At 39.2% G+C, this 15,238-nt stretch overlaps 1 protein-coding gene across 1 annotated transcript in view; it reads left to right on the plus strand.

Annotated features, from left to right (window-relative positions):
- Window positions 1–15,238, plus strand: part of PCNX2 (pecanex 2) — a 143,776-nt gene that overhangs the window by 92,443 nt on the left and 36,095 nt on the right. Inside the window, exons 24-25 of the mRNA XM_089529911.1 lie at window positions 10,269–10,327; window positions 13,643–13,855. Of these exons, the coding sequence (XP_089386037.1) occupies window positions 10,269–10,327; window positions 13,643–13,855 (272 nt within the window). The remainder of the gene's footprint in view (window positions 1–10,268; window positions 10,328–13,642; window positions 13,856–15,238) is intronic.

Consider the following 15,238-nt stretch of genomic DNA (forward strand, 5'->3'; position numbering starts at 1 on the left):
GTGGTTCATTATATAAATTCTATCAAGAGTCAGTAAGAAATTCCATGTTTTATGAAGTTCTCTCATTCTTCCCTTATGTGAGTATGAAAACATTTTATGAGCTAACTATAAATATCTACTAAGCAAGGCTTTATAAGATGAACAAGAGTTGTGCAAAAATCATGCTTTTGAATAGGAATACAGTGTTTAGTTAACTGATTAGTTAGCTTAACTGATGGGGGGGATTAAATTTTGGTCAATTTAAAAAAGATGTTCCCAGTTAATAATACTTTCTTTAAAAGTTTATTTTAACGAACTTGCTTGTAAAAATTAAAATTACAGTTAGCATCTTAAAAGTGGCATTCTTCCTTTTGTCTCACACTATGACATATTCTTATATTGCCAAAGTCAAAAATAATGCCTTCTCAGTAGCTACATAAATTATTTATGAAGATTTAATCTATTAATTAAACAACCAAAATTCAAAAGTAATTAAGATGTCTTTAATTGGATGACAATCCTAATTTCAGTGGATTTGTTCAGGAGATGTTCCTGGTGGACTGTCTTTCGTGCCTGTAACCATTTCAGCTGAACATATGCAGACATAATGTTAATCAGCCTATGAGAATACCTTGCTCATTTTGACTTGCTGCCAACTTTAGTGTAAGAAATTACCACCCCACATGAACATTCTTAGTAACCTGAGAGAAGGAAGGAAGGAATCAAGTTTCCAGTCACTGAGCTAGGGTATATGTATTCTCCAGAGCTTTCTCTCTCTCATTTTTTTCATCCTAATCAACTGTGAGCACTGTGATTTTCCCAAATAATGGTCAGAATACCAGCAGGACTACTCCCCCCCCCCCCAACTTCTAATCCTCAAGCATTCAACTAATAGGAATAATAAGGGGGAAAAAGATTTGTGTGGGTTTAGAGAATGGAAAAAACTTAACATCTGTGAATATTAAACAGAGAAAACTAGTAAAGTAATAAGCAGTATCTTCAGGTAGATTTTTTTTCCAGGAAAGTGTTTCAGAATCCAGGTTTAAGTGTGATTTATTTTACAGCCACAGAAGAAATATTTTGATTCTATGTACTAATGGTGAACTCATTCACCAACTGCTGATGCTTCTGTACGCAAAGAGCATTTAAAGATAAGAGGAAATGTATTAACAGGATCAGAGAAAGCCACATGAATTTTACATGAAAGCCAGATGAATCTCATGGGAGAAGATCTTAAGTGGCCATGGACTGATAATTATCCATATTAAGTTTAACACTGGTACCTCTAGATCTACATTGTTACAACCTCCATTTCTGTGTTGTTTTACAAATCTGCATTTCTGAAACAGAAGATTTAACACTGGATCTTTGAAAAGTTGAAGTACTTTTTTTTTTTACACACTGGAGAAGTGGTACACATTGAAGAAGAATGTTTATCCAAACAGCCTCCTGGTTCTTGTCAGTTAGCTATATATGGCTACATATTCAGTCCCATTAATGAATATTGTATGCTGAACATATCACTGAAAACAAATTTCAGGTCAGGAACAGAATATCTCCTGCAATATAGATAGTCCATCATAAAATCATAGAGTTAGAAGAGATCACAAGGGCCAACCAGTGCAACCCCCTGCAATTCAGGAACACAATATCAAAAGTGTTTTGGTGACAGACAGATGGAGTCATGCTTTTTAAAATCCCACATTTTCATACTCTCTTTGTAAAGCTTTGCTGTGGTCAGATAAAACTCTTGACTGTCATATCACAGGGAAGCCTCTGGAGAATATGGAAGGCAGAAAAGAAATCTGTAAACATTCTAGTGTTCCAGGACAGTTGTGGGTTTGGATTTAAGAAGACTGAGAAAAAAATGAAGTAACTCTACAAAGATTATTTCTATCTATTTAATCACAGAAAAGTACCTGGAGTTTGTGTTTCTTTGAGGAGAAAACCTATCTCCGGGTCCTTCATGCCAAAAGTTGTGGTGCTACTGTGAGAGTTTTATTATATTAAAAATAGAGAAAGGCTGGGTCTTTAACAAGCTTAATAGGCTCCATACTAACTGAACTGAAAAGTATTTTTATCCATGCCAAAAGAGGTTTTCAGCAAAACATAGCTAAGGCTATGTCCACACTGCAGAAATAATCCAGGCTGACACCACTAATTAAGTGCTGTGAAATTCTGGAAATTGTAGTTTGACGTGGCACCAGAGCTCTCTGACAGAGAAGGCTAAATGTCTTGCAAAATGACAGTTCCCAGGATTCCATAGGATTGAGTCATGGCAGTTGAAGTGGTGTCAACCTGGATTACTTCTGCAGTGCAGATGCAGTCTAGGTCTCCATCACCGTACCTTCCCAAGCAAAATGGAACTTTCTGAGCTGAGGCACACAATGGCAGCAGAATGGATGAGCAACATGTTATTGCAGTTCTTTGTACCTCTACTGCTTAAGCAGATTTAAACATCTTTGTGCTGCCGATTTCAATCATATTCTGTAGATGTTATTACTGTTTGCCTAGTATAAGCACCAGCATCATATTTTATTTATAAAACACCAAAATGACTAAGCTCTATGCAATAAATTTTTAAAAAGATGATTCCATGCCTGCAGGCTTACAATTTAAAATTAACTGATAAATAAGGAAGATAAAGAAGTACTGTACATACAAAAAAGAAGGAAGGGAAAGCAGTTGCCTGTTGTAAACATTTACAGTATAAGTGCATCACATTATATATGAGTAGGGGAGAAAAGAAAGGTCTAATTATGATATACTGAATTGTTCCATCTGTTTTACCTCTTAGTTTGTGTCTTCTGTGTAAACCAAACTCTGAACATTTTTTTTTTGTTCCTTAAAACAGCATGAACCCTAAATCAAAGGCTAGCATGTTAGCATGTGTTTCTTTCCCAGCTGGAAGGAGATGTTTTTTCCTTACTTTTACAGCTTTTCAAATTATTGCATCCTGGAGGTAGAAAAGTGAAAAGGAAATGACTATAAATTTAGCTTAATGTATTGATACATGAAAGCTTCAATTGCATTTAAAAAGAGAAGAAGAAGAAGAAGAAGAAGAAGAAGAAGAAACACTAATGCTGATATTACACATTTTTGTCATCACCCCTTCTCTTATTTTGTTGTTGCATATCTTTTTTAAGTGATGGATGCAACAGGACATTAAATTGACTTTTGTTCTCAGATTTTCTGGGGTCTTATGGAAGAGCCTATTTCATAAACTCTGTGACATGGGTATGATGGACTTTTGCTATAGAGCTGCCACCAGAAATCTTTCATTTTCTTTTACAAGTCCCATTTTCATCTCTTTCTCCTTCCTTCCTGTTTCTGTTCTTTTATTTCCAAATCATCTGTCACAGTTTCTATTTTGGGGAATGGCACAGCTTGTGTTTGCTTTGGGGGTCTCTGGTGAATTGCTGCATAGTGTAACTAAATCAGTTGAGTGTATCTAAAGAGGTTAGGATTAAACTGCCAGTTTTCTATGTGTTGCATTCCCAAACTTTCTTGCTATATTGAGAAACACTATAACAGGTCTCCAGCTGTTCAAGCATGTTGCAGACATACTTCAGTAATTTCTCATCTAGAAAATAGCCATTCAGAGTGGTGCTCCATTTGAAAAGTGTGGACATAAAGCCCTGGAGTTTTTCTTGTCTTTAAAGTTGGCATTTACTTTGCTCTTTTTTCCCCTAGTCACCTTACTGTGTGTTGACCAAGTGAATGTTATTTGCAGGGTGACCACAAATGGGTTTCTTTTGGGTGCCAGTTCAGATGAGTTGTGACTTCTTGTTCTTCATTTTTCTAAACTGAATGGATACGCAGACTATATACATGTGACTAACTTATCCCATGATGGGGAAAGGTGACTTATAAACCCATCACTGCCAATCCATTGGGAGCAGCCATCTCTAGTGGGCAGAGGCAATTGCGATACAAATGTTATAATGGTGCCAGCTCCACTCAGAAATTCAGGGAAGAAGAGGCCCTTTTGAAGTTGTGGCATTTCAAGTTCTGTACCCAGCTGGCAATGGTCATGGGTGACATAAAGCAGTGATAATGAAAAAGGTTTATAGTTAATTGATCTGAAGATTTTCCAGTACTTGGAATGTCAGATTTGAAAATTAAATTGATAATGTGAAGTTGAAGGCTTTCATGGCTGGCATCCGTAGTTTTTTGTGAATTTTTCAGGCTATGTGGCCATGTTCTAGAAGAGTTTATTCCTGATGTTTTGACAGCATCTGTGGCTGGCATCTTTTACTCTGAAGATGCCAGCCACAGATGCAGGTGAAATGTCAGGAATAAGCTCCACTAGAACATGGCTACATAGTCTGAAAAACCCACAAAGCTATAAATTGATAATATTAACCATTACAAATTGGGAAAACAAGTCATTATAACCACACTAAACATTTTAAAAGTGTTCTTTTGTTCTCTTTATAGTTGCCTTCCTCCAGCATGGAATTCCTTCTCTCTGATGGATTACAGAGCCTATAATATAATTGTATGGCATTTGGCCAGAAATGATGGCATTTGGAAATGGTCACCTTAGGCTATGCTGTCCTAAAGTATAATTCACAACTTACAACCTGTTCAATTATGTTTTGTTCTGATCTGTAGCTCTCCTCTTTTTCTACTATCTTCCTCACTTGGACTATATGTATATTGTTCACTTGCCCTACAAATACCTTATTAAAGGTTAAGAATGAATGATGTTAAAGGATATTAAGGAATGGTATGGTAATTTCAGCTAGACTCTGATCCACCACAAATCAGCAGTAACTGGCTGGATATAAACACTAATCAGTGAATCAGGGATAGAGATGTTTTTGAGTTCTTTTAAGAATATGGAGAACATTTTTCTGCACAACTCAGTCACTGTATCCTTTATTTCTCTGCACTCTCAATCAAGAAGCATGATCTCCAAAGATTAGTGGTAGAGCACATCTTTGCTCATATAACTCAAAGGATTTACTTCTTAGCTTGTTTTTAAGAAAGACAAGGCTGATGTGAATTTAGCTAGCTCTTATCTTTTGGCGCCACGCTGTACCCTTATCAATCTCCTCAAAGCGTGTGATCCACTGATCCAGTGGGTGACAAGCAGAGTGTAAACGGTAGAGAGAGTGAGAAGCCAAGACAGAACAAAATGGGAACTTGTGGAGAAATTACCACTTAATCATTCAGTTGCCTAGCACTGTGCAAGCAATAATGCATATTGTTGACCAGCCATGAAAGGCCAGACACAACTAAGTGGATTACACAAGGGTCATTTTATTGACTTAAAAACCTATTTAACTGTTTGAGGCCTGGGAGTAAGCAAATGGTTAAACAAAAGGGGAGCAACCTGATGCAGGTCCAGCTGACACTCAGATGTCAACCCATGACACCTTCCCAGCTATCTTTTGGGCAAAACACCAGTCCCTGAGGGCAATCCAAAGGGCATTGGTTGCTACCTTGGCCAGTCATCTTTGGAAGGCCAAAACCTGGAGATCTCCCTCCTAAGTCACTAAACTTTGTAAGAGGGAGTAAAACCCAGATCAACCCCAAGGGCAGTCTCCTTCCCACACACCCCGATCACTTACCCCATGGAGGCAGTTCCAGATATCAACCCTCCACCACAATGGGGTGCCAAAGTGTACACTGATCTAAAAACCTTCTCCCCCTGCTACCTGCCAAGAGAAACCTAATTAATGACACCACTCGGAGCCAGTTGTCCAATTCCCAACAGATACAGTATGCGCTAAGCAAAAACCCCAGGTATTGGGGGGGAAAATTCCTACCCGGCCCCTAGATGACCAGCAAAGCTCACACTGCACTGAGGGCGGGTGGGTGGATTGCAAAAAGTGAAGAGCTGACATTCTAGGGAGTAACAGGCTTGAATAGCCTTTGCAGTTGCCTCCTATCATGTGGCACACCTTGGCCAATCAGACCAAGCTATTGTTACTTTTTGGCCCCTATTCATGTTTTTGAGAATTCTGGAAGTTATAGACAGAGGGGAATGTAAAGAAGGATAAACAGAAATTTGAACCTGCAGCTAGAACAGGCCAAAGTAAATAAATTAAATTAGTTTGAGTATCCAAAAGAATACTAAGAGTGACTGAAATAGAATTCAAATAATTTAAGAACCCTTTAAAAACAACATGGGCGGGATACAGACCGCCCCTTTGGGGCGGCCTGCACCTGCCCCTTTCCCTGATGGATCAGGCCTGAGCTGCCACAGCGGCAGCCCCAGAGGCCCCGATCCACCGCTTTTCCTGGCCTTGGGGCTTCTTTTGTGTCACTGGCACAGCCGTGTAAAGGCTGCACCAGCAACACAAACGGTGAAAGGAGCTCCAAAACAGAGCTCCTTCCGGTGCCGCTGAAAGGGCGCCGCAAACGTCCTGCAGTGGCGCACCCATGTCGCTCCGTTTGGAGGTGGCGCGGCCGTGATGTCGTAATGGTGGCGCCCATGTAGACAGGGTGCCACAATTACAACGCCGCGGTTACATGCTAGGGTTGTGGGGCATCTGGAAAGGACACCCCGAGGCAACCATAGCACGTATCCAGGCCAGCGCTTTGTGCTAGTCTGGATACCGCCATGGATTATCTTTTACTGGTGCCACTTAACTTATTTTTAACTTGCCTATATTAGACAATAAAGCACTTCTAGACTAATTGATCAGCAGTCACATTTCTGAATGGTAACTGGGAGCACATCCAAGACCCATTGTTCAGCAGCTCCCCATCAAATTCATATGTGTTTATAATTTCAGTGCACTGAAAGACTTAAAGATAGCAAATAGCCAAATTTTAAAAAGCTGGGGAATTCAGAGGGAGAGAACATGTTTAATCTGGTCAGGAGCAGAAACCCAAGACTCAAAAATTAAATAGGGAGGAAAAACAAAGCACAGTGGTGAGGGAGAGAAGAGCAAATAAGGAAAGAGGGGAAATAGATATGGTATAAACTGCTGGGAGAAGAGGTTTTTTTTTGGGGGGGGGAGCTTAAAAAACAAACTATATATTTTTAAGGTCAGATACGAATATGAATAAAAGCTTAGTTTCTGAAGCTGTTTTTTAAATCTTGAGAATAAACAGACTATATACAGTAATATGGGATCAGGTGGTTTAGTAGTTAAGATGTCAGTTCTGCTACAGTTTGAGGCCTGAGTGCTGCATGATGGGGTGAGCTCCCATCACTAGTCCCAGCTTCTGCCAACCTAGCAGTTCGAAAGCATGCAGATGCAAGTAGATAGATAGGTACCATTTCACAGTGGCAAAGTAACAGAGTTTGGTGCAGTCATGCTGGCCACACGACCACCAGAGCAGTCCTCAGACAATATTGGCTCTTTGGCATAGAAGCGGAGATGGGCACTGCCCCCTACAGTCTACAAGTAGACATTCTTGTCAAGGGACTACCTTTACCTTTACCTATAAAGTAATAACCAATACTAGGTATCTTTGAGTTAATGCCCAGTGCCTTTTCTTTACTGCATAACCACAGTTGATCCACCGCAGAACAACATAAGCCCACTTGCATAATAGGGAAGAATTCTGGTCTATTGATTTCTTTTTGTCTTTAAGACAAGGTGGCATCAATAATTATTAGAAAAATAAGGAATTATATTTTGGTTAACAGAATAATAAAGGAGTACCCCATCATCAAACATTTATAAAAATGGTGATGTGTGAAAAATAATATGACTTGCATGCATGTTGGAACTTTCTGCTTTTGCTTTCAACCAGGAAATAGTGAAGTCATTTTGACATGTTGGTGGAGTCTCTCAGAATTAATTCCCTGCTGAAGATGCTCACAATTTTCACATGCTCCTCTGGGCAAGCTCCTAAGAACCTGCATTGAGTTTGTGTGGAATAATGCCACTCAGGAAGAAATTCAATTACTGAGCTAATTATCACCCTGACTGAGTGGTAAGAACAAACTTTAAAGTAAGAAGCCACTAGAGAAAAGCACACATTGCCCAGGAGTCCAAAAAACCCATTTTTAAAAGACATCCAAACTGACAGAAGAATGCCCAAGGGTAAATGTGCAGCTGAGTCTGGAATACAGGATATTAGAATTTTAATACTGTACAGATTCTTGTTCTTTTTAAAAACTTGCAGCAATTCAGCTCCCATAATTGTGCAGAGGTTTCAAAGTCCAGAATAGATGTTGCACTTGTCCCTTTCCTAAATGTCTCCACTTTCTCCCTACTTTTATTTGACAATAGCCGTGTCAAATATTTAAAGGAGCCATAATGCTTAAAAGTTTGGGAGACACATACAGGAAAGTTCTGACTTCTTCCTTATGTTACTTTAAAACTCTCTTGGTCCACTTCATATGGTATCCCTCCTACTCATGACATCAGATTAATCTTTGTAGTGTTATATTCATAATGTATCTTTTTTGCCACATGCACATCCCTTGAAAAAAATTGGCTACACTTGAAAGTCATGACAAACTATGGCATATTTTGTTGAAATCTAGTTTGACGTAATGTGCAAACCTGCCTTTGTCAGCAAGGTATGGCTTTTATGTTGTTGTTTTCTGTCAGCAACCATGCACAAAGTGTATAAAGGGTTTATTGCTGGTGTATAGATGTTGGCTTATTTAAACCATTGATTGTTGTGACATCTAAGACAACAACTATAGCTTGTTCCATGTCTGTCTGTCTACCTGCGCACTCAGAAATATGCAAAAGGTTATGAGAGAAATAAAATAGAAATATAGAAGACAAGGCACAATTTGTTGGGTCATTACTATTCATGATGAAGGAACAAACTCTGGTTAATCTAAACTGTGGGTTAATTGCAGTGTATGAACATGCTAATTAAGAGCCTTCTAACTGGCTACACCTACATTTTGACCACCTTCATACTTTGATTAAGCATATAGTTTTCAAAAGCAGTGTTTGATTATCCTTTGTAGATTTAACTTTTGCTATGTTTGGTCCTAAAAGGCCATATCTTCACTGCAGATAAAGCTTCTGTTTAAACTAGGTCCTTTATCTGTGTGAGATCTCAGAACAGTGGTCCTTGAACAAAAGGAACTACAAAGGAAGACTGAAAAGAGAAATAGTAGAATTGGAATGTATCCACAGATTCCAGTCCATCATCAGTGGGTTGAACATAGACAATGGTTTCCTGGCACACTATACAAATTTCAGCATTGTCTAAACCTCCATCATCATGAGGGCAACCTTGACCAGTTCATCACATCCTCTCTCTCGTCCCCATACTACATTCCAATACACATTTGTATGGTTATATACTCTCCTTGGATTTAGCAACATCCTTCCACCTTCTTTTGTCCTCCAATGACCATTGTTAAAACTGAACTTGTTACCTCATCTCCCTGTCCACAAGGTTTTGAATTTCAATTGAAATTCTCACACACAACCAGCTTATATAGGTCTGTCTCTGGACTCTCCATACCACTGCACCTCATGCATCCTAGGAAGTAGGCTCAAGTCTAGGAAAGCTCATGGTACCAGCCTTTTTTTCTTTCAGTTAGTCTCAACAGTACTACAAGATCCCTTTGCATATCTATATGAGAATTAATGAACATGTTTCCATGTTCTTATGTAAGTATGGAAAATGTAACTTCCCCTATGACATTTTGCAAGGAACTCAACCCTTTTTGTTACCAAGGGGCTGCCAAAAGAAATTTGAAGGAGAATGGCAGACGGGATTGGGTAATTTGGGGGGAGAATGGAAAATCTGAGAAAAGAACGAAACCGAGGAAAGCATAAGGACAAAATGGGTGAATAAAAGGCACACACAAGGGAAGACAGCTAATACTCTCAACATCTGAGAGCATCTTTGAAATCAATTGAGTGACAGGATGAGCTTAAACTGACAGAAGGAGTGTGCTAGAAACAGTATATTTTTTAAAGGTAGGGTGTGGTTCTATCAACCTTTTTATAAAGAGCATTTTTAGGCAATTTGATGAGATCAGATGCTCTTTATTTTTGAATAACTTATTAGATTGTATGTTTATCATTTGAATAACATAATGTGTGTGAGGATTCTTTATGAAGGGCTTGAAATACATAAGTATAGGTGTCAGCTGCACAGTGTCAGTTGCATGGGATCTAGTATTGTATCCATCACTAGAACTAATGCACATAATGGCTACTCTTCTTGATGTGCAAAGAATATGAGTTGTGTAGGAATGAAATATTACATAGTAAAATTTGAGTGATCAAAAGATATCAGATCAAGAATTAAATCACATCACTTGAATGGAATAGGAACAGAATTAACACTTAGTAGAACACTTATTAGGAATAATCTGTAGCTGTCTGTTTCCCTTCCAGTACAAAGCGAGTGGACCATTCCAATACACGACTGGTACTTCAAATTGAAAAAGATGCAGGTATGGAACATTATTCCTTTACACATATTTATCATTATTCAAAATATTGAACAAACTGGTTTGGATCTGGAGATACATCAGCAGAAAAAATTCTGGTAGTGACACTGTTGTGAAAAGATTTATACAACAAGCACCAGCAAACACCTTGATATGTTGTGCTGCTAATTGCAAAGGAACATGAGAAACAGCCTTTAAAACAATCATTATTATTCTGACAATATCTAATATGTAATATCTAATATTATATACTATATTATATATACAGAGAATGGGGGGTTCTGTACACACCTATTATGCAAATACAAAACATTACAAATTTCTATTTTCATTGTCCTTTCTGGTAGCATAATGTATATTTGGATGATGCTGTGGGGCCTCTTAAACTTGACATTGTTTAGCAAAATGTTTTAATGTGGCGGTGGCAGAATGGCTCATAATTTACTCTTCTATATAACCATGAAAGATACAGTAGTTCTTGTTGGCTTTTGCTTCAGAGTATCATAGTTTCAGTGTTGAGGTTTGCAGATCCGGTATAAATGATTCCTGCCACTGGTTGTTACCTGTTTCTTCTATGCCACTGCACCTGAGCACACTTCTTGCAACATTGTTAATATGATGGTAGTCTTAAGAACCAGTACTGTGTCCTTCTGTGTGAGAATCCTTGGGAAACCAGTTGTGGCTTCAAAATTTCAGCATTGCCATCCACCATGACTTATTCAGCTCATGGTACTATAGTTGCTCTTTCCTCAAATAGTGCTGTGAAGATCTACATTAAAGGCAATTGTATAGATAAACTGTATTCCTGACATTGATGTGCACTCTGAATAACTTTTGAAGCTCATCAACAAAAAACTTAGCTGAAAATTTTCCACATCTAGGTTTTCAAGGACCAGAAGACCTTGGATAGCCTTTAAATAGAATATATCAGTGAGCACTGATGCATAGGAAAAAGCAAAGTACTGCCCAAGCCAAACCATATTAATTAGGCAAGAGAATTCAAACTCACTGAAACTGTCAGATAGATTGTGTGACACAGTTTTGGCACACGTGGAAGATTTTGCTTCATTTCATTAATCATACGTAGGTTCCTATTTTAATTTGCCTTTAGCACACTCTCTACACACCACGAATGCATAGGTTTGCAAATTAAGCTTCACAATTCTCAAAGGACTGATTGTTCTAAGGGTGGAGTTGCAGACAGAGCTGGACATGGACCAGGGAAGGTAAGTTCCAAAATGCATCTTTAGCCAAGAAGCAAACTGAATTATAAGAATGAAATAGTATAACCCTGAGTTCACACAAATACATTTTTATTTACAGATACCTATATGGTCTCCAGAGAGCCAGCATAGTGTTGTGGTTTGAATGTTGGACTAGGAGTCCAGGAGACCAGGGTTTGAAATCCCCCTTGGACATGGAAACCCACTGGGTGACCTTGGGCAAGTCACACTCTCTTAGTGTCAGAGAAGTGCAATGGTAAATCTTGCCAAGAAAACTCCACTATAAATCAGAAACAACTTGTAGGCGCACAATGACAACAATAACCACTTGTCTCCAACAATACCCTATTGGCAGCCAAAGGGCCCATACAGACAGGCCAAAATAAAGCTGCTTTGGATCACTTTGGAGGTATGCTGTTTAAATTACACATACATCTTAAGAGGCTAGAAGCTGCACCAAAGTTGTGCTCCAGTCCATAGGTCTGAAGCGTGGCTTTGGTGTGGCTTCCGGCCTCTTAGGATGCATGCAGCATTTAAACAGCATACAGCCAAACTGACTTGAATCAGCTTTATTTTGGCCTGTCTGTACAGGCCCAAAGTTACCTCTCTTCCTACTCTGGATATGATATGAAATGGACCTGTAAAGTGGAAGGTTTTCATGGCCGGCATCCATAGTTTTTTGTGGGTTTTTCGGGTTATGTGGCCATGTTCCAGAAAAGTTTCTTCCTGACGTTTTGCCAACATCTGTGACTTGCATCTTCAGAGAATGAAGATGCCAGCCACAGATGCTGGCAAACTGTCAGGAAGAAACGTTTCTGGAACATGGCCACATAGCCTGAAAAATCCACAAAAAACTATGAAATGCACCTGTTTGCACATCCCTGAAAATCTTTCGATATATATACCCAATGCAATCAAATTAATAATCAGAGGCCCTCTCCAGACGGGCCCTTTGTGACGCATCCATGATGTGCCCCGGGGCGGCACGTGCACATGCCCTGCAACCCTAGCACATCGTGCACACACCGCTGTTACACAGCCCCTTACACATGGCACACGTAATCATTACGTTGCAGCAGTGCAGCTTCCATATGGAGCTGCACAGCTGCGACGTATATGCACTGTCTTTGGCACTTTGCAGTGCAGCAAAAAGGAGCCGCTTTTTTGAGCTCCTTTTCTGCTGCGCGGCTGTGCCGCGCAATTTGTGTACAGCTGCACAGCAGAGAAAGGCGGGGTGGTCTATACCTCACCAGAGTTAATCTTTTGAAACACTTGGGTGTGCTTTGTTTTCTTTACTGTTTGAGATTTTAAAAATAGCTTATAGTAACAGCATGTGTAGATTCTGATACATATAGTTAAATGAACTAGGTAATTTTTGCTTACTCCTGGTCTGTTTTACCCCGTAGTCTTAATTAATCAGACCTTCAGAGGAATGTGCATGAGGTATGCTGTTTTTTATATGCAATATTTGGGGTTGGGCATTCTCCCTCTGGAGGGAGCCCTCAGCAACCAAACTGTACGGGCTTCCTCCACTCCGAAAAGAACCCGTTGAGGAGGACATCATCAGTGCAGCATTGGCACACTGCAACATGCTCATGACGCAAGCGCGGTGCCTGGACATGTGGACACGGTCCTGCGCTTGAGTCATGCATGCACGTCACGTATGGACAGCGCCACGTAAAGATAGCGCCATCCATATGTATTAGGGTTGCAGAGTGTGTGGTTGCCATGTGCTCTGCAACCCTAATTTTTGCACCAACACGACACTTGTGGCCCATCTGTACCAGACCCTTATTTAATGTGTTTTAACACTTTTAAACTAATGTTTTAATTGGATTGTTATTTGGTGCTTTTTAAGTTGTTGCATCACAGATTGTTTCAGCTATTTTGCTTTGACCTACAGTGTAAGCCACTTTGAGTCCCACATGGGGAGAGAAGCAGGATATGAATCAAATAAATGAATGAATAAGTAGTGTGTATAGAGGCACTTCCATCACTCTGTAAGCAGTTTAAAAATGTGTCTTTTCAGAATCTGTCACATAGTGATTTGTTTCTAGTTGTCCCTTTTACAGTCACTGTGTTGATGTGATTTCAGGAAATGATGATAATCTGAATTCCATCTTTTATGAGCACCTGACAAGATCTCTGCAGGAGTCTCTTTGTGGAGATCTGATTCTTGGACGCTGGGGAAACTACAGTTCTGGAGACTGTTTTATTTTGGCATCAGATTATTTGAATGCCTTTGTTCACCTGATTGAAATTGGAAATGGTCTAGTTACTTTCCAACTGAGGGGACTAGAATTTCGAGGTAAGCATCAAAATAGCTCAAAGAGCAGGAATCAAGAGCAGAATGTTAATTTGCTACATGTTCTTTGTTAGTCTGGTAAGCAGGCTAAATTTGTCTAGGTTGTTGTTGACATAATTTCAAATGTTTTGGGCACAGGATGAGTCGTAAAATACTGCCAGTATCTTTCTTTTGGGGGATGTATCCAAAATTGAAGCAGAATGTGGCAAAGTCAAAGAACTTTCCTTTTCACAAAATTAGATCTTGCTTATCATAAAGCAGGTGCTTTTAATGTTTGAATTCCATTAAATGTGCTAACACAAGATGAAATGGTGGTTTGGTGATAAATCAGATCTTGGTTTTGTTGCAGTATGAAAGAAACCCAAAGTCCAATCCCATGCATGCTTCGTTGGGGTTATTCACACTGTGAAAATAATTCAGAATGAATCCGGCTTGTATTTCCATTGTTCACATGCATCCCAAATGCACCTGATTAAGTTTTGGAGGGTGCTGCCAAAAAAAATCACTTAATCTGGGATAATTGATATTGGATTTCTCCTCAACTTTTTAAAAGAAAATCCGCATAACTGCTAGTGTGAAAAATAACCAATGTGAATAGGCCTGAATAGACCCGGGATAAAACACTGCATACCCAAAAAGGGTTCCAAATGCATTCGTATCATCAACTCCAAGTTTATTTGAATGCTTGCCCATTTGAGCAATGGAACTTGCAGAGAAACAGATCAATGCAGTTCCATAGTATGAATAACAAACCCAGAATACGTGAGTGAGATGATTCACATTGTTGCACTAAAAACACTATGTGTGAACGACCCGTTTGAAGCAAGTTCTTTTGTGCATAGGATTGCTGCTTTAGTCATTCCATGTCTGGTTTTCATAGCATACTTTTTTAAAATGGGGGATTCTGTGTTGGAAACATTAGGGAAACTAAACGTGCAGTTGGTACAGCTATCTCAAGGTTTTTGTAAATCTGACTCAGTATTTCATGTATAATAACTCAAGGCTTGTCTACATGGGTGATTTACCCCAAATTTCCCCCAGGCTCACTGCATCTAATTAACTGCATCTGAATCCTCCTATCAGTTGCCAAGAATCTCTGGTGAATTACTCAAATTACATAATTTGCTTAATTTGCTTGCTTTGTTTAGCTGTGCATGTTCTCCTACCCCCAAATTTAGATTTTTCCAATAAAGATAACAAAGAAGGTAGGGTTCATAGAAGTTTAGATGGGAAGGTATCCATAATAAGGAAGTAGGTCCTCTTCCTGAAACTACAGAGCTGCTTGATTAATGGCAATTATCACCCCCTGTATCTTATTCTCTCTGATTTATAAGAATTTATCAGAAATGCCCATATGCTTTCAGTGTTGTTCCTGCATGACAAGAA

Source organism: Sceloporus occidentalis, unplaced genomic scaffold, assembly GCF_023333645.1.
Source record: "Sceloporus occidentalis isolate IW3139 unplaced genomic scaffold, rSceOcc1.0.p SCAF_6, whole genome shotgun sequence".
Classification (NCBI taxonomy): domain Eukaryota; kingdom Metazoa; phylum Chordata; class Lepidosauria; order Squamata; family Phrynosomatidae; genus Sceloporus; species Sceloporus occidentalis.